The sequence below is a fragment of the Coturnix japonica genome, chromosome 27, assembly GCF_054131305.1.
Source record: "Coturnix japonica strain WE chromosome 27, WE-NBRP24, whole genome shotgun sequence".
NCBI classification, from domain to species: domain Eukaryota; kingdom Metazoa; phylum Chordata; class Aves; order Galliformes; family Phasianidae; genus Coturnix; species Coturnix japonica.
Window position 1 is genome coordinate 249,767 of NC_140689.1, and position 21,637 is coordinate 271,403.

The 21,637-nt window shown below is 57.6% G+C and overlaps 4 protein-coding genes and 1 pseudogene across 9 annotated transcripts; 1 reads left to right on the top strand and 4 right to left on the bottom strand.

The window, feature by feature from the left end:
• Window positions 1–48: 48 nt before the first annotated feature.
• Window positions 49–2,593, bottom strand: MRPS21 (mitochondrial ribosomal protein S21). Its single transcript, XM_015884600.3, has 2 exons — window positions 2,406–2,593; window positions 49–311 (listed from the first exon to the last, which is right to left on the bottom strand). The coding sequence occupies exons 1-2, from the start codon at window positions 2,486–2,488 to the stop codon at window positions 131–133; spliced, it is 264 nt and encodes an 87-aa protein (XP_015740086.1). The 5' UTR covers window positions 2,489–2,593; the 3' UTR covers window positions 49–130.
• An 877-nt stretch (window positions 2,594–3,470) lies between these two features.
• On the bottom strand, window positions 3,471–6,948 carry CIART (circadian associated repressor of transcription). Of its 3 annotated transcripts, none has more exons than XM_085524587.1 (5): window positions 6,644–6,948; window positions 5,206–5,451; window positions 5,016–5,091; window positions 4,362–4,440; window positions 3,471–4,209 (listed from the first exon to the last, which is right to left on the bottom strand). In XM_085524587.1, exons 1-5 carry the CDS (start codon window positions 6,833–6,835, stop codon window positions 4,200–4,202), a joined length of 603 nt encoding a protein of 200 aa, XP_085380713.1. In that variant the 5' UTR covers window positions 6,836–6,948; the 3' UTR covers window positions 3,471–4,199. The 3 variants fall into 3 exon arrangements, with proteins under 3 accessions (XP_085380713.1, XP_015740084.2, XP_085380712.1); XM_015884598.2 differs by having other exon boundaries at window positions 3,471–4,237; window positions 6,644–6,850; XM_085524586.1 differs by lacking the exon at window positions 5,206–5,451 and having other exon boundaries at window positions 3,471–4,237; window positions 6,644–6,850.
• Window positions 6,944–11,466, top strand: CA14 (carbonic anhydrase 14). Of its 4 annotated transcripts, none has more exons than XM_085524584.1 (11): window positions 6,944–7,039; window positions 8,220–8,269; window positions 9,007–9,186; window positions 9,266–9,408; window positions 10,077–10,172; window positions 10,251–10,317; window positions 10,413–10,570; window positions 10,642–10,765; window positions 10,844–10,864; window positions 10,944–11,028; window positions 11,152–11,466. In XM_085524584.1, the coding sequence occupies exons 2-11, from the start codon at window positions 8,254–8,256 to the stop codon at window positions 11,231–11,233; spliced, it is 972 nt and encodes a 323-aa protein (XP_085380710.1). In that variant the 5' UTR covers window positions 6,944–7,039; window positions 8,220–8,253; the 3' UTR covers window positions 11,234–11,466. The 4 variants fall into 4 exon arrangements, with proteins under 4 accessions (XP_085380710.1, XP_085380711.1, XP_085380708.1 ...); XM_085524585.1 differs by having other exon boundaries at window positions 7,038–7,166; XM_085524582.1 differs by lacking the exon at window positions 6,944–7,039 and adding an exon at window positions 7,882–8,034 and having other exon boundaries at window positions 8,220–8,240.
• Window positions 11,431–17,716, bottom strand: APH1A (aph-1A gamma-secretase subunit). The gene is made up of 7 exons (XM_015884599.2): window positions 17,597–17,716; window positions 14,046–14,216; window positions 13,700–13,773; window positions 13,488–13,610; window positions 13,269–13,396; window positions 12,689–12,812; window positions 11,431–12,288 (listed from the first exon to the last, which is right to left on the bottom strand). Exons 1-7 carry the CDS (start codon window positions 17,707–17,709, stop codon window positions 12,224–12,226), a joined length of 798 nt encoding a protein of 265 aa, XP_015740085.2. The 5' UTR covers window positions 17,710–17,716; the 3' UTR covers window positions 11,431–12,223.
• A 723-nt stretch (window positions 17,717–18,439) lies between these two features.
• On the bottom strand, window positions 18,440–21,485 carry LOC116654399 (uncharacterized; annotated as a pseudogene).
• Between the last annotated feature and the right edge of the window lie 152 nt (window positions 21,486–21,637).

Below are 21,637 nucleotides of genomic sequence, written 5' to 3' on the forward strand. Positions count from 1 at the left end.
CAGCGCTTCTCCCCCCACCCCCGACCATAACACCCGAGCGTGGCTGAAGCAGAGCGCTGCACACAGCATTTATTAACAGCAGCAGCACCCAAAGGACAGACGGCCGTGCAGACAGACGGCTGTAACCCCGTTAGCAGCCCAGCCATGGGTCCATGCGACTCTTGCGGGCGAGGAAGGAGATCTTGCGGGCCATCTCAGTGTTGTACACACGCCTGCACGCTTCATAAGCCAAGCGCTGCCTCTTGCGACACGGCTTCTCATAGTACCGCCCCTGCTTCACCGATTCAACAATGCCGTCCTGAGACAGGATCCTGTGGGGGGAGAACATCAGTCACATTGAACAGTAAAGCAAGAAACTGAAAGGTAGTTTAGAGAAAGAAGTAAAAGAAACTTAAAGGTAACAAGTAAAAGAAACAAGGGGCTTGGGAGCCTGGAACAGGCTGCCCAGGGAGGTTGTGGATGCCCTGTCCTTGGAGGTGTTCAAGGCCAGGTTGGATGGGGCCCTGGGCAACCTGATCTAGTAAAGGTGTATGTTTGGTGGCCCTGCTAGGCAGGGGATTGGAACTACATGATCCTTGAGGTCCCTTCCAACCCGGGTCATTCTGTGATTCTGTGGGAGAGCAGGGAGGATGCAGATAAGGATTGAGACCTCACGGATGAGGAGTTGCATTTCCTCTGATAAGAACAAGAGGGGGTCTGCATGCTAAAGAGCTATTGAATGTGTATCAGAATTCCTAGAACTATTGACTATGTATTAGAAGCCTAAGAAATCATTGAATATGCATCAGAATTCTGAGAAATCATTGACTATGTATTAAGTTTGTGTCACGATTTTACAAGTCGGTGTGCATGTTTGGTGGAGCTATCCCCCTTGCACCCGGCGCTGCGCAACGCTGGAATAAACATACCTGCTTTATAACCCATCTCTGGATTATAGAGTTTGATTCTGCAGGTCAACATCTTCCTCCTCCCTCATGGCCACTTCCTAACACTGCCCAGCTGCTTCTAATGGCCTTTATCCAGCCTTTAAATCTCCCCCTTTCACTGACCCTTCTGCTTCTAATTGTCCTTTATCCAGCCTTTATATCTCCCCCTTTCGCTGCCCCTTCTGCTTCTAATTGTCCTTTATCCAGCCTTTATATCTCCCCCTTTTGCTGCCCCTTCTGCCTGCTGAAGCTTTGCATTACAAGATTAAACCTCATTATCACTTCTTGTTCTCCCTGCCCACCCCACAATAAATGAGCTTCTTTCCTCCATGCCGAGCCCTGCAGAGATCCCTGAGTATGGCAGCGCAATGCAAAGATCTGCTGTCTGCTCCCAAACTTTACAGCTGTTGCATTCTGTTCTCGTTCTTCCTCACTGCATGTGTGAGGTTGCAAGGACTCAAAGCAATCCTTCTGCTGCTGGAAGCTGAAGTCACTGCAGCTCTGCAAGTGCTTCTGACTCCATAAGAATGCAACCAAGAGTGGGCTGCAATAAGGAGGAAGGTGCCATAGAATACATTAAAGCACATAGGGATGGCCCTGGGGATGCATAGGAAAAGCCTGGCCTTGAAGCAACCTAACACCAGCATTGTGCTGCAAGACCTCAAAACAGCAGTGAGAGCTCTAGGAGTTGTTTAGGGTGCACTTGTCAGGCATTTGGGATCAGCAGAAAGCCTGCAGAGTGCCTTAGAGCAAACTGGAGAGCTCTGGGTGCAATTTAGGGTGCTCGAGACCAAACAGAAGGGTCCCAAAAGGCCCCCAGGAAGCCTGTAGGACACCCTACAGCACTATGAAGGACTCTGAGAGCACTGTGGTGTGCCATAGAGTACACTGGAGCACATAGGGATGCCCCTGGGGCTGCACTTTTTGGCCATAGAGCAAACTGGAGAGCTCTGGGCACTATTTAGGGTGCTCGAGAGTAAACAGAAGGGTCCCAAAAGGCCTCTAGGAAGCCTGTAGGTCACCCCACAGCACAATGAAGCACTGTGAGAGCACTGTGATGTGCCATAGAGTACAATGGAGCACATAGTCATATAGGGATGCACTGTGATGTGCCATAGAGTACAATGGAGCACATAGTCATATAGGGATGCACTGTGATGTGCCATAGAGTACAATGGAGCACATAGTCATATAGGGATGCCCCTGGGGCAGCACTTTATGGCCATAATCACCTGCCCTTGACTTCACAGCCCCAATGAGCAGCAGGGCAGAGCATCGAGGCCTCATTCAGATGGCACTGAGGCTCTGCCACTGCTGTCCTATGGGAATCTCCCATTCCAAGGCCACAAATGGGGCCCTGAGCTTCTATGGAGCAGCCAATGCAAGTCAATGGGAGGACATAGGGGATGGGGGGGGTATGAACTCCCTTCAGTCCCACCCCTCAGCGCCCCCCGTCCAGGCCCAACTTTAGGCCCTCACCTGCTCAGCGCCCCATAGGCCGCATCTACGTTGCCGTTCTGCACCATGACGGTTCGGCCGATGAAGCGGAGGTGATTCGCCATGGCCGACGGGAACGATCCGGGATCTCCCGGTCACCCCGGAAGTACCGGGACCCCACGAAACACCGACACCGGCACTCACCTCAGGGCGCCCCGGAACAGGAAATCGCTACCAGGACCGGTTGTGGGCGGGGCTTAACGTAAGGGGGCGGGGCTTAACGCAAAGTGGGCGTGGCTAAGAGAAACGGGCGGAGCTTACGACACGTGTCGCTGGGTGCGTGGCTTGAATGAAAGGGGGCGTGGCTTGAATGAAAGGGGGCGGAGCCAAGAGTGAGGCTCCGCCTCCGGGTATCCCTATGGGGTCTTGGGTAGGGGGCAGTGCGTGGGGCTGGGGTCGGCTCCAGGGGATCCCTAGACCAAGGGAGACACTGGGCTTGGGGGTTATGGGGTCCTAAAGGATACTGGGCACAGGAGGAGGTACAAGTCATGGTAAGGAGCAACTGTGACTAAGGGACACTGAGCCCAAAGAGGGGATAGGGGATACAATGGGGGATATTGGAACGGGTCCTGGAGGGATGATGGTCCAAGTGGGTATGGACACAGCAGGACTGAGGGTCCAGGGGTGGCACAAGACCCCAGGGTGACAGCAGCACCGGGGGGGGGGGCACTGGAGCACACGGGGGGAGGCATTGGATCCAAGGGACAGCGGCCCCAGGGGACACAGGACTCAGGGATGACAGCAGGACCCCAAGTGGGGACACCAGGTTCAATGATGACAACAGAACCAGAAGACAAGGGGAGGTCCCAGGGGACACTGTGCCCTATGGGGGGAGACATGAAGTTTAGGGGACAACAGCTTCAGGAGGGCAACTGGGGCAAGGGTGGGGGGGCACTGGAGGGGCACCAGACCCAGAGGTGACACCAAGACCCAAATGGGAGCCAAGCTCAGGGGACACCAGAGCCCAAGAGGACAAAACCCACACCCCGTCAGCCCCAAAACAGCCCCCACCCCTCCCCATATAACACCCCGAATGAGTACAGAGGATGCTGTCACAGCCCAGCCCGGCTGCTCTGCTGCCATTTATTGCTCCCACGGGGGGAACGCGTCGCGCCCCCAGACCCCACGGGGAAGGCACGAGGCCGGGGGAAGGCTGTGCTGCTGCAGGGGGGCCTGCCCCCCACCCCCATCCCCCTGTCCCCTTGTGCCCCCCAACCCCCTGGGGGTTGCAGCAAGGCCCCAAGGCACTGCGCTCGGGGTGGGGGGGGCGGCTCTGCTGCGTGTCTATGGGGTTTTAAGAGGGGGGGGTGACCCCAAATATCTGCTTCATTCGAGGTCTTTCTTGCAGTCCAGGGACGGGGCGCTGCCTCCTGCTCCCAACTTTCCAAGTAATAATTAAAAAACAAACAAACAAACAAACAAAAAATAAAACCCCAAACGAACAAACAATTAAAAACCAGAAAAAAAAGGCCAAAAAAATAAACCCCCCAAAAAAACCAAAACGAAGAGAAAAATCCAACGTTGGGGACGGTCACACATCAGGTGTTGTAGGGAGAGCCCCAGTCCGGGTGGGGAGGGGGCACTTGGGGTGTGTTGTCCCTGTTGGTGTCGTCTCTGTTGTTACCCCTGATGTTGTCCCCGATGTCCCCCCTGATGTCCCCGATGTGGTGCCGTCCCCGTGTGCGCTGTGACGGTCACGAAGAAGCAGGAGGACCCCGACGGGGTCGGGATCGGGGCCGGCTTTGGGGGCGACGTGGGGGAACCACACTTTGAGCATCACCTCCACCTGCAGCAGGGTCCCCAGGTAGCGCGCGCTGTGGGGCGGAGGGGGGCCCCGTCAGCCCCCAGCCCCACAATGGGGAGCATTTAGGGGAGGGGGGCTGTGGAGCCCCTCATAGAGAGGAGATCCTTGGGGTTGTTTGGGGGGTGGGTACTCACCCCATTTCAGGCTTCTGCAGGACACCAATGATCCGTTGGATTCTGTCCATGGCCACGCTCTGCTGGAAGCTGCTGAGCCCTGCGGGGTGGGATCCCCCCATCCCATGGGGTGAGTTTGGGGACACCATGGGGGGACACTGGGATGGAGCTTCCTTGTATAAATCCCCATCCCATGGGCTGAGTTTGGGGACACCATGGGGGGCCATGGGGATGAAGCTCCCTTGTATAAATCCCCATCCCATGGGGTGAGTTTGGGGACACCATGGGGGGACACTGGGATGGAGCTCCCTTGCATAAATCCCCATCCCATGGGCTGAGTTTGGGGACACCATGGGGAGACACTGGGATGGAGCTCCCTTGCATAAATCCCCATCCCATAGGACAACCCTGAGGGCACCGTGGGGACAGAATCACTGTGCCATAATCCTTGTCCCATAAGGTGGACATAGGAACGTAAAGATGAGACCCCGTATCATAAATCTCAGTACTATGGAGCAGGTTTTGGGGTGGCTGTGTAGGGGACCACGGGGATGGAACTAAGTTCCCATCCTATGGGGAAGGGAGGGGGGTATAGGGGACACTATGGGGACGTGGTGGTGGAACTCCCATGCCATAAATCCCTATGCCATGGTTTTAGGATCATGGGGCACCCACCTTTGTCATATCTCCCCATGCGCAGCCCATTGAGCAGCTCTGTCAGAGGGCGGATGAAGCCCCGCAGCTCCCGGCACTGTGAGGAGGAGGAGGAGAAAGATGAAGGCCACCATCCCTATGAGACCCCCCAACACCTCCCACAATGGATTTGGGTGGGTCAACACTGCTTTTTTTCACCCCAAAAACTCACTTTTTGGGCAAACAGCCGGTCACCATCACTGGGGGGGGTGGTGCTGTGCCAAGCACCCCCATCCCCATCCTTTGGCCTCTTGGCACCACGTGGCAACTGGGGCAGCTCTGGGTCCCCCCCAGCCTTTCTCTTACGGCCCCGTTCAGACCGGGGGGGCCCTGGGGGGGTTCTGGGGGGGGTCTCAGTCCTGATGCCATCACCAGAACCAGGGGAGCGCTGGGAGGGTTCCATGGGGGTCGGAATCACCTGGAAAAGGGGAAATCAATGGGGGGGGGGGGGGGGAAAGATGGGCAGTTTATCCTCTATTTTTTGGCCCTTCTTACTAATATATCTTGTCTTTTAACCTTTTTTTGTCTTTTTTTTTCACCTTTTCTTCTTTTTATCTTTTATTCCATTCATCTTTTACTTCTTATTACCTATGAAATAGCATTTCTCCTGTAACCCACTGAGCTCTTTCAGCCCTTCTAACCCCAGTACCACCTTTACATCCCCTTTACATCCCCTTTATACCTCCTTATACCTCTTTATATCCCCCTGTACCCCCTTATACCCCTTTATATCCCCTTTATACACTCTTATACCCCCTTTATATCCCCTTTATACACTCTTACACCCCCTTTATGCCCCCTTTACATCCCCTTTATACCCAATTATACCTCTTTATATCCCCCTATACCCCCCCCTTATACCCCTTTATATCCTCTTTATACACTCTTATACCCCCTTTATGCCCCCTTTACATCCCCCTTATATCCCCCTATACCCCTTTACATCCCCCTTATACCTCTTTATACCCCCTTTATACACTCTTATACCCCTTTATGCCCCCTTTACATCCCCTTGATACCCCTTATACCCCCCTATACCCCTTTATATCCCCCTTATACCCCTTTACATCCCCCTTTATACCCCTTTACATATCCCCTATACCCCTTTATACCCCTTATACCCCTTTACATCCCCCTTATACCCTCCTATACCCCTTTACATTCCCCTTATACCCCCCTATTCCCCTTTATACCCCCTTTATACACTCTTACACCCCCTTTATGCCCCCTTTACATCCCCTTTATACCCCCTTATACCTCTTTATATCCCCCTATACCCCTTTATACCCCCTTTATACACTCTTATACCCCCTTTATGCCCTTTATATCCCCCTTATACCCCTTTACATCCCCCTTATACCCCCCTATACCCCTTTACATCCCCCTTATACCCCTTTATACACTCTTATACCCCCTTTATGCCCCCTTTACATCCCATTATACCCATTATACCCCTCTATACCCCTTTATACCCCATTATACCCCTTTAAACCCCCCTATACCCCATTACACCCCTTTATACCCCGATCCTCCCCTCTCCATTCCCGGTTCCCCTCCCCCTGTCCCCTTTTACCCCCCACCCCCACTCCAGCCGCCCCTCACCCACCCACCTGCCGGCAGCAGCCGCTTGGGCCGGGCCGTGCCCGCCCGGTTCCGGTTCTCCCGGTCCCTCCGTCCCGGTCTCGTTCCCGTTCGTTCTGTCCCGGTACCGGCGCCGGTTCCGCCCCGGCTGCGGTTACCCCACGCGTACACGTGCGCGGCCGCACGTGCCACCGCCGTGGCCCCGCCCCTTGACATCCCATTGGTTGTCGCACCCCTGGTAGTGGGCGTGGCCTCCTCTTGTGGCCACACCCCTTTTATCTGATTGGCTGCCGCCGCCGCACGCTGCGCCTAATGCGGACGCTGCCCGCAGGCGATTGGTTGGGAGGGTGGGGCCGTGGCCACGCCCCTCCATGTGGCGGGGCGGCGGTGTGACGCGGCGCAGCGCCCTCTAGCGGCCGGAGGAGGTAACGCAGGGGGTGGCGGGGAGCGGGGGGGGCCTCAATGGACCGGTCCGGTTCGGCCCACGTTACCGGAACCTTCAGGAAGAGCCCACAGCGGTCCCGTCCCGCCGGTACTACGGGACGGAGCTCGGTACCGCCCACCTTCCTTTCAGCCAATGGGAGCGCGGCGTCTACCTCAACGCCGTTACATAATGGGGTGGGGGGTGGGGAGCAGGCGCGTGTGCGCCCACGTGGGGGCGGGCGCGGGCGCGGGAACGCGCGTGGGGGTGGGCGGAGCTTTATCAGACCCCTCCTCTCCATCCCCCCCCCTTGTGCCCTCCCCCTTGTATCATCCCCCATTGCTCCCCCAGTACCATCTCAGTGCCCCCCCAGTGCCTCCCAATACCCCAGCGGCTGCCCCACAAGTGCCCCCCACCCAATGCCTCCCAATTACCCCCATAGTGTCCCCCCAATTACCTCCCATGTGCCCCCCAAACCCTACAACCCCTTTAGCACACAGAGCCCCCCCCAAGTCCCCACTACCCCCATAACGTTCCCCCCCTTGTGCCCTTCCCCATCATTCCCCAGTACCATCTCAATGCCCCCCCCAGTGCCTCCCAGTACCCCAGCGGCTGCCCCATAAGTGCCCCCCACCCACTGCCTCCCAATTACCCCCATAGTGCCCCCCAAACCCTACAACCCCTCCAGCACACAGAGCTCCCCCCAAGTCCCCACTACCCCCATAACGTTCCCTCCCTACCCCCCCCCCCACAGCGCCACAATGCCCCCCTCCAACCCAACGCCCCCCTTCCATCCCATTGGACCCCCCTCACCCTCCCTCCCACCGCCCTGCTCCGCTCCTCCATCCCTCCCCATCCTCATTCCCACCTCCACGGGGGGGAGGAATTCCCAAGGGGGGGGTATTTAAGGCCGGGCAGCAGCACCCAGCAGCTCCCCCCCCCCCACCATGCTGCGTGCCCTCCTGCTGCTGGGGGCTCTGTGCCCTGCGCTGCCTGATGGTGAGTGCCCCCCCCCCCCAATTTTGCCCATTTCTGCAGGAATTCACCCTATTTTGCAGCTCCCCATTGATGTCAACCCTTCCCTGTGGCTGTGGGGAAGGGTCCGGGGATCCCCTGGGTTGGGGGACCCCCTTAAAGCCCTGTACCCCCCTCAGAGTTCCCCAACAGCTCTGCTTCCTCCACAGGTTCCCATTGGACGTATGAGGGTGAGTGGGGTCCATGCAGCAGCACTGGGGTGAGCCCCCCCGTACAGGCACCTCAATGGCACCTGGGGTCACCCCAGTTCCCCATTGCCTTCGCTTTGGGTGCCTCATTCCCACCCCAAATCCCCATTGCCCCCCTCCAGACACCTCAATGGAACGCGGGGTCACCCCACCCCAAATCCCTATTGCCCCCCCCCCCCCCCAACACCTCACTGTAACTCAGGGTCCAGCCCCAATGTTGCCACAGAGCAGAAGGGTCCCCCTAAATAGGAAGGTGCTCTGTGGGCAACGACCCCCATAAACCTCATCCCACCCATAGTAAGAAGCTGCTGGATGGATGATGGGGCCCCCACAACCACCCCCCCTCAATGCCAAGACCCCAATGGGCCCATTGTACTCCTTTATATAAGGCTCAGGGCCCCGCTTCGGCTGCCAAATCCAATTAGGGTCCATCCACGGCCAAATCCCCGTTAAACCCCTTGGTGGGGATGGGGACCCCACGGGTGCCACTTGCTATGGGGTCAGAGCAGGTCGTCTGAGCGGCTGCTTTTGTCCCTGCTTCACCAGCTGGAAAAATGTCCCCAGATTAGTGGTGGCACCAGGCTGGGAACGTCACCGATGTCCCCAAGGGGCCAGATTTTGGGAGGGCAAAAACAATGGCTTTTTGGGGGGAAAACAACAGCATTTAGGTCCACGTGATGCTCTGGGTGTGTTATAGGGCTATGGGGAGCGCTGGCCCTATTGGGGTCCTCATGCTGTCACCCCACAGGTCCCCAAGGGCAGCATCACTGGACTGAGGGACACTCTGCATGCGGGGGCCAATCCCAATCCCCCATTGACATTACAACGCAGAGGGTGCTACATGACCCCTCACTGCCCCCCATCCGCCCTATGGGGTACAACCACCCCCTTGTCCCCACCTTCAGCCTCACCAACAACGGCCACACTGGTAAGAACAGAGTCTGGGGGAGGTGATGGGGGTCCCATCATAGCCCTTCTCAGTCCCCACGTTGTGGTATTACTTGCAGTGATGCTGGCTCTGCCACCCACCCTACGCCTGGAGGGGCTGCCCCGAAGCTTTGCTGCTGTACAGCTCCACTTTCATTGGGGTCGGAGTGGTCATACAGAGGGGGCTGAGCACCTCCTGGATGGGCACCGGGCACCCGCAGAGGTATAAGGGGTGTGTGGGAATGGGTTTGGGTGTGAGAAATGGGCTCAGGAATGGGTATGGATGTGGGAAATGGTATGGGAACAGGTGTGGGAATGGGTTTGGGTGTGGGAAATGGGCTCAGGAATGGGTATGGATGTGGGAAGTGGTATGGGAACAGGTGTGGGAATGGGTTTGGGTGTGGGAAATGGTATGGGAATGGGTAGAGGGGTGGGAAAAGGTATGGGAACTGGCACAGGAATGGGTCTGGGTGTGGGAAATGGTATGGGAACAGGTAGAGGAATGTGTCCAAGTGAGGGAAATGGGCGCAGGAATGGGTTTGGGTGTGGGGATCAACATGGGAATGGTAAAGGGTCTGGGAAATGGCATGGGAATGGTGTAGGAACGGATATGAGAAATGGGCTCCGGGATGGGTCTGGGTGCAGCAAGGGGTAGGTGAATGGCTCTAGGTCTGGGAAATGGCATGGGAATGGGTATGGGAATGAGTGTGGGTATGGGAATGAGTGCAAGAATAGGTCCAGGTGCAAGAAACAGCATGGGAATGGGTGTGGGGGATGGATATAGGTGCAAAAACCAGCACAGAATGGGCCCAGGATGGGACAGGGGCAGGATGTGGGGCAGGGTGTGGGGCACAGGGCACAGCTGGGGGTCCCAGCCCCACGGTGCTGCAGATGCATGTGGTGCACTACGACGCGGAGCGCTACGCCAACGCCAGCGAGGCGCAGCACCACGCAGCCGGACTGGCCGTGCTTGGAGTCCTATTGGAGGTATGGGGTTGGGTACAGCCCCCCAACCACCCCCCAGCCCTACAGCACAGCTCTGAGCCCCTCTTATCCCCCCTTAAGGTTGGTGATGAACCCAACGCCGCCTACGCCAACATCCTGAGCCATTTGGGCAGCATCCGCTACGCTGGTGAGATGGCGGCGTGTGAGCGAGAGGGCAGCGCATAGGAGACAACAGAGGGGACAGTGCAGGCAAGGGGGACCCCACACTGCTGTCCCTTGCAGGGCAGACAACGTCCATCCCCTCCTTCAACGTGCAGGAGCTGCTGCCCAAGCGCCTGGACCGCTATTACCGCTACAACGGGTCCCTGACCACCCCGCCGTGCTTGCAGAGCGTGATTTGGACCGTGTTCCAGCAGCCTGTCCGCATCAGCATGGCACAGGTACAGCTTTGGGGGCTTTTGGGGTTGTTGGGATGAGGAATGAGGTTGCAGCCAGTCTGTTCCCGTTGCAGCTGGAGCAGCTGCAGGGTTCCCTGTATGCTACAGCAGCTGATGAGCCCTCAGTTGAACGCCTGGAGGACAATTTTAGGGACCCCCAAGACCTCAACCAGCGTCCAGTGTTGGCATCCTTCAGCAGTAAGAATTAAGCTCAGGGATGGATGCAGGGGACCCCACCAAGGCCCTCAGCACTCAGTTTGGGCTCTTCTCTTGCAGGTTCCCAGGGGTATTCAACAGGTAAAGCACAACCACGGCAGCTCTTAGGGGTGGGGGTCACCCCTTTCTTGCCCTGAGCCCTCTGTGGGGTCACACACAGGTGAAGTCATTGCCATCGTTTTTGGTACCGTCCTCGGCTGCTTCGGCCTCTTCCTCGCTGTTCACTTTGTGAACAAACGGCTTTGGTGAGAGACCCCCATAATAAACCCTCACCACCAAAGAGGAGGGTTTGGGGTGGGGGGGCCCACACTGGGACCCCCCCAAATCCTCATGGAGGGTCTCATCCTGGCCATTCTCTTGCAAGGCAGCACCCAGAAGACCCAGGAACAGGACGTCGTTTTCAAGGCCTCCTCCCGACGCGCGGCTTCAGATGAGAGTCACCAACCCTGAGCCAGGAAGGGCCCCCCTTAGGACGAGTGTAGTGGGGCTCAGCCCTCCAAAAGGGGCCCCCATTGGAAGTAAAGCCCCTTCCCAACCCCACAGCTGGGGGGGCTGGAGGCAGATCAGGTTGCAGAGCACTGATCCCCATTCCCCCCTCCCCCAATTTCACCCCCATCCCAGAAAAATCTCGGTGCCATGAATGCTCATCACTATTAAAAGGGTTTTACTTTGAATCAAAAAAATAATTTAAGACTCCTTCCCTCCCCCAGATCACAAAGCAGCTCCCAGACACTTGGAAATATAATAATAACAAAACAGAATGGGAGAGCAGCAAGCTGGGGAGGGCAGAGCAGCCCCCAACCCCTTGCTGGTTATGGGGGGAGGGGTCTCCGTGCCCTCAAAACAGAGATCATCCCAAAAACAAAAGGGGAATGGGAGAGTGGGATTGAACACTGGGGAGGGGGGTGGTCCCAGAGTCACAGCCCAGAGCCCCTCAATGGGGAGGGTGAGGGAGGGGGGTCCTCTCCCCCATGCCTGGGGGGCACTGCAGCAGCCCCAGAGGCACCTGGATCTTCTCCCAATGCTCACCCTCAGAGATACCCTGTAAAAGTCTAATGAGAAGTCACTAACAAAGCTAATGGGAGCGCTATGGCCAGAGGTGCCCATGAGGCTACAGCATGGCACCAGGCAGAAACTGCCCCCATAGGTGCTCAGAGTGGGCAGGAGGGAAGGGGGATGGGGCTGGGAGCAGAGTTTGTGCCCCAGCTCTGGGTCAGGGTGGGCAAGAGGGTTGTTCAGTGGGGCTGCACTGGGGCTGAGCTGAACCCAGCAGAGCCATCTGGGAGCTCCAGAGGAGCAAACCTTCCCCAGGCTGCCCTGGCACCGCTTGGAGCCTCACAGCCTCAGCATAAGTGAAGGCAGTACTGAGACCTCCCAGCTGGCAAAAACAGGGCACTTGGGTATCGAGGCGATGCAGGCAGGCAGGGCTGCTGTCGCTGCTCAGTCCTCAAAAGGCACCTGCAGTGCTGAGTACATCATCACTCTGCTGTCATCCTCCTGCTTGCCTGGGGAGGGAGTCCCAGAAAGAAAGGAAGAAGATGAGCGTTTAGCAACAGAGAGTGGGGCTATTTTGGGGTGGGGGCTTAATATAAGTCCCCCAAAAGCCAGGAGCTGCAGCTGCTGCTTGGGGACAGGCAGGCAGGTCCAGGTGACACCCATCCTCCCACATCCCCTCAGCTGATGCCACCCAAAGCCCACAGATCTCCCTGCACCCTGGCAGCAGGGGATGACCCACCCAAATGCCCACAGGGCACAGAACCATATGAGATCCCGAGCTGGGAAGGACCCATAAGGATCACTGAATCCAACTCCTAGCTCCACACAAAAATCAGACCACAAACAACCCTATTTAGCTGCATTGACACCCCATATCAGATGCCCCTCCCTGCCCAGCCCACTTCTTACAGGAGAGGCACTTGAGGATGTTGTGGAAGGAGCCCCCAGCTGTGAAGAAGGCCCAGATGCCCATACAGAAGGTGATGATGTAAATGGGGACCAGGCTGGCCACATACCAGGGGTTCAGGAATGTCTGCAGAGGCAGAGAACAGTTAAGAACATTATCACCTACCAGCCACACCAGGCACCTCCAAGGCCCTTGTGATTTGGAATATGGAAAGGGGAGCCCTCCTCTCATGTAGCTGCCTCCAAGCACGGTGGTGCTCCGGTAAGCCTGGCTAAAACTCCTGCCTACAAGTTTCCCACCAGGGGCTTAGCAAATAATCCTCCAGCTGACCCGCAGCCCTCCACTAACCCTGCTTAAATCCCACATCCCCAAGCCACAGCACAACAGGTTGCCCTGGCCACAAGCTGCACAAGGGAGACAGGAATTGCCCCACTCCTCTGAGGCAGAGAGGGAGCCTGAGACCCCAGGTGGGGGTCCTTATAATCCCCTCCCTGCCCCCAGATGGGCACCTGATGACACCCAGCTTTACCTGGGGGACAGCTTTTGGTGCAGAGGTTGTCTGCTCCAGTATACCAAACTCACCAGCCCCGATGTAACAAGGTGACTGATGACAACCAGCCCCAAGCACCAGTAACGGCGTTTTTCACAGGCGTCAAAGAAAATCACTCCCCAGAAGGTGTGGAGCAAAACGACGGCCATGGTAAGGAATGCTGCGGGAAGAGGGTGACACAGAACCCCTTTAGAGCCCCCCACGCTTCCCTGCTGTGGTGGGGCAGGACCCAAGCCAGCCCCCAGCCTCACCCGAGGTGATGAAATAGTACGGTGAGTCCCCATGGATCCCAACGATGCCCGGCCCGATGGAGTCTGCCAGGATATTAATGACTGAGAACACGCCACTGATGATGCCAAAGGACAGACCTGACACTGCAGAGGGGACAATGACATCAGCTATGACCAACTGTGACTGTGCTGTATGCAGTGCCCACCTGATGCCTGCTTGGTTCTATGCTCACCGTATGCCATCTGCTTGAGAGAGATGGGAGACCGGCCGTCCTCGCTGATCGTAGCCAGGCCTTCATCTGCTTTCCTGCTTGGGCAGAAGGGAAAGTGTGAGGAGGTGGGGAGGAACAGGGCCTGAGTGGGGATCTGCCCTGCTTTGTTAAACAGGATGGAATAGGGGTGGTTATAACCAAGTCTGGAGTGAAGGAAAACAGCTCCATTGCAGGATCTAAGGAGGAAGAATCTTTGTGGATAAAAATCAGAGATCAGCAGTGATCACATATACCAGAAAGTCAATACACAGCTTGAAAGGACTCAGGCTGAGGGAGTGAGGAGTGCTGCCCATGGATGGGCCCTTACTTGAGCAGCTTGAAGTAGGCAAATCTGAAAGCCTCCTGCAGCAGGACGGAGACAGCAGCTCCAAAGATGAGGAGGCCATACTGAAGTCTGGCATTGCCCTGGTCGCTGAGATGGACTGAAATGAACCAGATGAGAGAAGCCAGGAGCAGTGAGACCAGCCAGAAAAACGCCCTGCAAAGAGAGAACAGCGGGCTGAGACGGGGAACCCCAGCAGCACTTCCAATCAGGATCTATGACACACTGAGCCATCAGCTGCTGCTGTGGTTTGTTTTGGCTACAGGTCACACGTTCAGCATGGGAAGTTTTTCGTGGCAGTGTCTGCTGTTTGATCACTGTCACGTGAGCTGAAACAATCTGCCCGAGGAAGCTCACAGCTGAAAAATCAAACAGATTTGAAGACAGAAATCTTCCTTTCTCTCTCAGGGCCATGTCAAGCTTTTCTGCAGACAGCTGCTGCCCTAGGGAGCAGGGAAAGGTGCTCAGTTCTGTGCCTGAGGAAGGTTCAGTCAAGGGTTGCACAGTCAAGATGAGAACAAGTGAGAAAGGGTCAGCTCAGAGCCACCCCTGTCTCCTTCCCAGACAGAGAAGCCCTGCATTAACCCATGGCAGCAGCAAAGCCCTGGCAGGAGCCGTGATCTGGGGACCAACCATGACAGATAACACTTCCCCTGGTGGGGTGGGGGAGGCACAAAGGGGTCATGCCACCAAACCTGCCCCAGTAACAGCACCAGGCCAGGCACAACAGGCCAGACTCCCAAGGAGAGGAGGCCCTGCATCCCTGCTGCATCCCCACCTGCCCTCCCACAACCCCCCCAAAGATCCCCAGAGCCACCAACACCCCACAGCCCCCCAAGGCCCTTTCCAGGCCCACCAGGCAGCACCTCGGGCCCCTCAATACCCCAGCACCCCTCCCACACCCACCTCAATGGGCCCTGAAGTCCCACTCAGCCCCCCAGCGGACCTCAGTACCACCCCCCCCTTAGCTGCTCCTGGTCCCCCCCACGGTCCCCAGACAACCCCTGTGGGTCCCCAGCAGCCCCTCAAGCGCCTTCCTATGGGCCCTAAAGGCTCCCAAATACCCCCTATGGGCCTTAAAGGCCCCAGTACCCCCTATGGACCCTAAAGGCCCCCAATACCCCCTATGGGCCTTAAAGGCCCCCAATACCCCCGATGGGCTCTAAAGGCCCTCAATACCCCCTATGGACCCTAAAGGCCCCCAAGTACCCCCTGTGGGCCCTAAAGGCCCCCAATACCCCCTAGGGACCCTAAAGGCCCCCAATACCCCTTATGGGCCCTAAAGGCCCCCAGTACCCCCGATGGGCTCTAAAGGCCCTCAATACCCCCTATGGACCCTAAAGGCCCCCAATACCCCCTATGGACCCTACAGGCCCCCAAGTACCCCCTATGGACCCTAAAGGCCCCCAATACCCCCTAGGGACCCTAAAGGCCCCCAATACCCGCTATTGGCCCTAAAGGCCCCCAATAACCCCTATGGACCCTAAAGGCCCCCAAGTACCCCCTATGGGCCCTAAAGGCCACCAATACCCAATATGGGCCCTAAAGGCCCCCAAGTACCTTCTATGGACCCTAAAGGCCCCCAATACCCCCTATGGACCCTAAAGGCCCCCAATAACCCCTATGGGCCCTAAAGACCCCCAATAACCCCTATGGGCCTTAAGGGCCCCCAGTACCCCCTATGGACCCTAAAGGCCCCCAAGTACCCTCTATGGGCCTTAAAGGCCTCTAATACCCCCCTCAATGGGCCCTAAAGACCCCCAATATCCCCTACGGACCCTAAAGGCCCCCAAGTACCCCCTATGGACCCTAAAGGCCCCCAATACCCCCTAGGGACCCTAAAGGCCCCCAATACCCCCTATGGACCCTAAAGGCCTCCAATACCCCCTATGGGCCCTAAAGGCCCCCAGTACCCCCGATGGGCTCTAAAGGCCCTCAATACCCCCTATGGACCCTAAAGGCCCCCAATACCCCCTATGGACCCTACAGGCCCCCAAGTACCCCCTATGGACCCTAAAGGCCCCCAATACCCCCTAGGGACCCTAAAGGCCCCCAATACCCGCTATTGGCCCTAAAGGCCCCCAATAACCCCTATGGACCCTAAAGGCCCCCAAGTACCCCCTAAGGGCCCTAAAGGCCACCAATACCCAATATGGGCCCTAAAGGCCCCCAAGTACCTTCTATGGACCCTAAAGGCCCCCAATACCCCCTATGGACCCTAAAGGCCCCCAATAACCCCTATGGGCCCTAAAGACCCCCAATAACCCCTATGGGCCTTAAGGGCCCCCAGTACCCCCTATGGACCCTAAAGGCCTCCAATACCCCCTATGGGCCCTAAAGGCCCCCAGTACCCCCGATGGGCTCTAAAGGCCCTCAATACCCCCTATGGACCCTAAAGGCCCCCAATACCCCCTATGGACCCTACAGGCCCCCAAGTACCCCCTATGGACCCTAAAGGCCCCCAATACCCCCTAGGGACCCTAAAGGCCCCCAATACCCGCTATTGGCCCTAAAGGCCCCCAATAACCCCTATGGACCCTAAAGGCCCCCAAGTACCCCCTATGGGCCCTAAAGGCCACCAATACCCAATATGGGCCCTAAAGGCCCCCAAGTACCTTCTATGGACCCTAAAGGCCCCCAAGTACCTTCTATGGACCCTAAAGGCCCCCAATACCCCCTATGGACCCTAAAGGCCCCCAATAACCCCTATGGGCCCTAAAGACCCCCAATAACCCCTATGGGCCTTAAGGGCCCCCAGTACCCCCTATGGACCCTAAAGGCCCCCAAGTACCCTCTATGGGCCTTAAAGGCCTCTAATACCCCCCTCAATGGGCCCTAAAGACCCCCAATATCCCCTACGGACCCTAAAGGCCCCCAAGTACCTTCTATGGGTCTTAAAGGCCTCTAATACCCCCTATGGGCCCTAAAGACCCCCAATAACCCCTATGGACCCTAAAGGCCCCCAATACCCCCTATGGACCCTAAAGGCCCCCAATACCCCCTATGGAACTTAAAGGCCTCTAATACCCCCTATGGGCCCTAAAGGCCCCCAATAACCCCTATGGACCCTAAAGGCCTCTAATACCCCCTATGGACCCTAAAGGTCCCCAAGTACCTTCTATGGGTCTTAAAGCCCTCTAATACCCCCTAAGGACCCTGAACGCCCCTAAGTATCCCCTATGAACCCTAAAGGCCCCCAATACCCCCTATAGACGCTAAAGACCCCCAAGTACCCTCTATGGGCCTTAAAGGCCTCTAATACCCCCTAAGGACCCTAAAAGCCCCCAAGTACCTTCTATGGGTCTTAAAGGCCTCTAATACCCCCTAAGGACCCTAAAGGCCCCCAAGTACCTTCTATGGGTCTTAAAGGCCTCTAATACCCCCTATGGACCCTAAAGGCCCCCAATACCCCCTAGGGACCCTAAAGGCCCCCAATACCCCCTATGGAACTTAAAGGCCTCTAATACCCCCTATGGGCCCTAAAGGCCCCCAATACCCCCCTCAGAGCCCTCCCCCCGCCCCAGGCCCACTCTCACCCCGCCACCAGGATAATGACCCGCAGCGGTTCCGCCGCCACCGTTAACAACACGAGGGCGAGCGCTGGGCCGAAGGCGATCCCGGCACAACCGAAGAACACGGCGGCCCCCATGGCGGCCTGGGGGGGGGCGGGGGGCGGAGAGGCCGCGGGGCACGACGGAAGTTGTAGGCCGGGATAGAGCGGAGAGCGGACAGCGCCCCCTGGCGGTGGGAGGTCTCATTACAACGAATGGGGTCGGTGTGGGGTGGGTTGGGGGGGGCGGAACGAGAGCAGCACGCTGTGGGTCGGGTTGTTTTTGAGGCTTAAAGGCCTTTATTTCTTTGCCTTTTGGGTAAAGCGGCCGGGGAAGCCACAGTATGGGCTATGGGGACTGGTGGTGTCTTGGCGGTGTGGGTCCGGATAGGGGGAGGTGTGCGTACATCAGCTCTCCCTATAGCACCAGCACCATTGCTGTGGCTCCAGCCCTATTATATCCTCTGTCAACCCCCACCATCTTCACAAGGGCCTCATTATACCCCCACACAGTCCCCCATGGAACCCCCACATGGAACCCATCGCCACCCTCATTGCTTCCCATTACTCCCCATCATCCCTCATGCCCCCCCATTGCCACCCACTGTCCCTCACTGACACCCCATTGTCCCCATCACCCCTCACATCTCCCCACTGCCACCCATTGCCCCTCACTGACACCCCATTGTCCCCCATTATCCCCTACGTCCCCCATTGCCACCTGTGGCCCCTCATTGCCCCCATTTATTTCCCACATGCCCCCCCCCATTGCCACCCATTGTCCCTCATTGCCACCCACTGTCCCTCATTGCCATCCATTGCCCCTCATTTATACCCCATTGCCCCTCTTTGTCCCCCACATCCCCTCACTGTCCACCACTGTCCACCCCACCACCCCCACCCGGACCCCCACCTGTGGTCCTGGAGGCTCTGGGACCGTTGGCTGATGGCTTGATGATGGGACAGGAACATGGCTCCAGCACTGGGCTGGGGTGATGGGGAGGTAGAAGATGGAGGGAAATTGAGGGTGGGGGCAATTGAGGGTGGTGGAACTGGATGCAGCAGCCCCATAGGGGTACACAGGACAGTGGGGGTCAGCAGGGGCAGGAGGACACCCCCTCCCTGCCCCACTCCTTACCTGCCCATGCAGGGAGGAGGCAGCAGGTGCTGAGGCAGAGGCTGAGCAGTAGCAGCAGCATCCCAGCCATGGCCATTCCCACAGTGCTAGGCAGTGGGCAGCCATCTGGGGACCAACCTGTGTCCCATCACTGCCACACAGACTGCTTTGTCCCCCAATGGACCCCATTGCCTCCTCTCATGACCCCACAACAGCCACAATGATCCCATTGAACCCCACATTACTCTCCTCTGATCCCCTGTATTACACCAGTTTCTCCCCCCTCATGTCCCAGCTGGAAGGAGCCACAAAGAGGGTTCACCCCAGCCTCCTTTTCCCCCCATCCTTCCAACCCTGTGCTTACCTACAGCCTCATGCATCTCTGTGCTCCTCTGGATGAGAGGCCCAGAAGCATTGAAGTGAACCTCACAGAGCCCCCCCGGCCCCCCAGGGCTGAGCAGCAGCTCTGTGCTGTTCCCCAGCCCCAGCACCTCCTAGGGACGGTCCCCCCTTGGCCAGGAGATGATGATGGGGCCACCAGAGGCACCCACAGCACAGACTGGGCTGAGGGGGGACTGGGGGGACCCGCGGGCGGCCAGAACCCGAACCCAGCTGTGGATCCTCCAGCTGTCTGCAGAAAGAGAGCTCAGTGGGGACCCCCATATAGTGCCAGGGGGAGTGGGGGGGTCTGTTTCAGGGAGGGACATGGGGGTCACAGTCACTGGGGGAGGCACGAGGGTCCATTTCAATAGGGAGGATGTGGAAGGTGGACAACACGCAATGGGGGAGCTTTGGGGTTAAACTCATGGGGGGTCCATGGGGGTCTCATTTAGTGGGGTGACATGGGGGGTGTCCCACACAGTGAGGGCAGCATGGAGTGTCCCAACCAATGGAGGGATGTGGGGGTCCCGACCCATTGGAGGGCATGGAGATGCCCTTAGGAAGGGAGGAGGCAGGGGGCTGTGTGAGGTGAGGAGGGGTCCCACTCAGTGGGTATTATGGGGTTCCCATCCAATGGAGCCTCGGGGGTCCCCCCACACCTTCCTACCTCCCACCAGCAGCACGGTGCCATTGCCAAACTGCAGCTTGGAGCCGGTGGAAGCCGCACAGAGGTACAGAGCAGCGTCCTTGGGGTGAGCAGCCTGGATGTGCAGCACAGCGTAATCCCTCTGATACTCACAGGAGAATCCATCCTGCTTTCCATCTATGCAGCTCAGAAGCAGTCGGGGCGCCTCTCCGGGGCTGCGTTGAAACCACTGCACTTTACCTGCACCGTCCATCTTCCTATCTACAATGCATCTGATGCTCACCGCAGTCCCAGGTTCCACAAAGAGGATGGGATCCGGCTGCCACAGCTCCAGCAGTTCTGCAGGGACTGAGTTGGGGTCACCACCAGCCCCAACCCCAGCACCCTGTTAGCATTAAGACCCCCCAGCCCCAATACACACCCATATACAGCGGCAGCAGCCTCACCGCCACCACTATGAAGGAGGAACCCCCCGGTGCCATCGGTGATGTGCAGCCCTTCTGCAGGGCGCTGCTCAAAGCATTGGCCCTGGCAGCAACGCTTCCTGGCCACGTGGATACCATGTCCCCATCAGAGTCACTTTTTTCCTATAAGGGTAGGTCATGGTGTCCCCAGGAGGGTTGTGAGGTCTCTATGAGGATCGTGGCGTCCCCACATGGCTTGGATGTCCCCATAAGGGATGGAGTGTCCACATGAGGAATATGGTGTCCCAAAAGGAATCAGCCCCATAAGTGGCACAGTGGCCTCATGAGGGTTTCAGTGTCCCCACGAGTGTCTCAGTGTCCCCATGAGAGTCTCAGTGTCCCCATGAGTGTCTCAGTGTCCCCATGATGGTCTCAGTGTCCCCGTGAGAGTCTCAGTGTCCCCATGAGGGTTTCAGTATCCCCATGAGGGTCTCAGTATCCCCATGAGAGTCTCAGCAACCCCTTGAGGGTCTCAGTGTCCCCATGTGAGTCTCAGTGTCCCCATGAGGGTCTCAATGTCCCCATGAAGGTCTCAGTGTCCCCCTATGGATCTCAATGCTCCTGTGAGGTTCGTGGTGTCCCCATGAGTGTTGTGGTGTCTCCAGGAGGATGATGGTGACCCCACATGGAAGTGGTGCCCCCAGGAGAGTTGCAGTGGCCCTATAAGGACCGTGCTGTCCCCACAGGGATCATATCCTGCTCTGGGTTTGCAGGATCACACCCCAGCTCTCAAGCCAAGTACTGTGTGGGATTCATATTTAGGGGTGAAAACACAGATATTTGGGTTTTTAACCACTTCTGCAATGCTCAGGGCTGGAGATGGTCCCTCAAGGACCCTCTGCCCCCCACCGATGGGGTGAAAGAAGGCAGTCCCAGCCCCCAGCACTGCAAACCACAGTGTGCTGCAGTGCCAAAGACCTTCTGGGGATGAAAATCCCCCCCCTGCTGCCATCCTCACCTCGGGTTCTCACCAAAGTGGCCTTCAAAGGGCAAAGGACTGAAGGCAGTTTTGCTCCCCCGGCGCTGCCCGCCCTGCTCTGTTGTTGTGGTCGAGCAAAGACGTCGAGATGCTGGAAACCCAACGGTCTGAGGGCAGCAAGAAGGGTGGGGGGTAGCAACAACGGGGGCTGTGTGCAAGCAAACAACAGCAAGGTGACAAAACAACAGGGGCGGGGGGGATAAAATGAGCGAGGTGAATGTGACCGCAGTGCTGCTCCGGCTGCAGGAACCACAAAGAACTCAAATGAGCTGCCCTCACCCCACCCATGACCCCCAGCAGCCCATGTCCCCCCCTGTCTCTCTGCATCCCCCACCCCCTGATGTCCTGCATGGGCACCATCTCTGTCCCCTTCCCAAAGTTCCCCCCTCCCCTCTTTGTGTGCCCCTAAATGCAACCCGGGCGCGTTGGTGTCACATCAG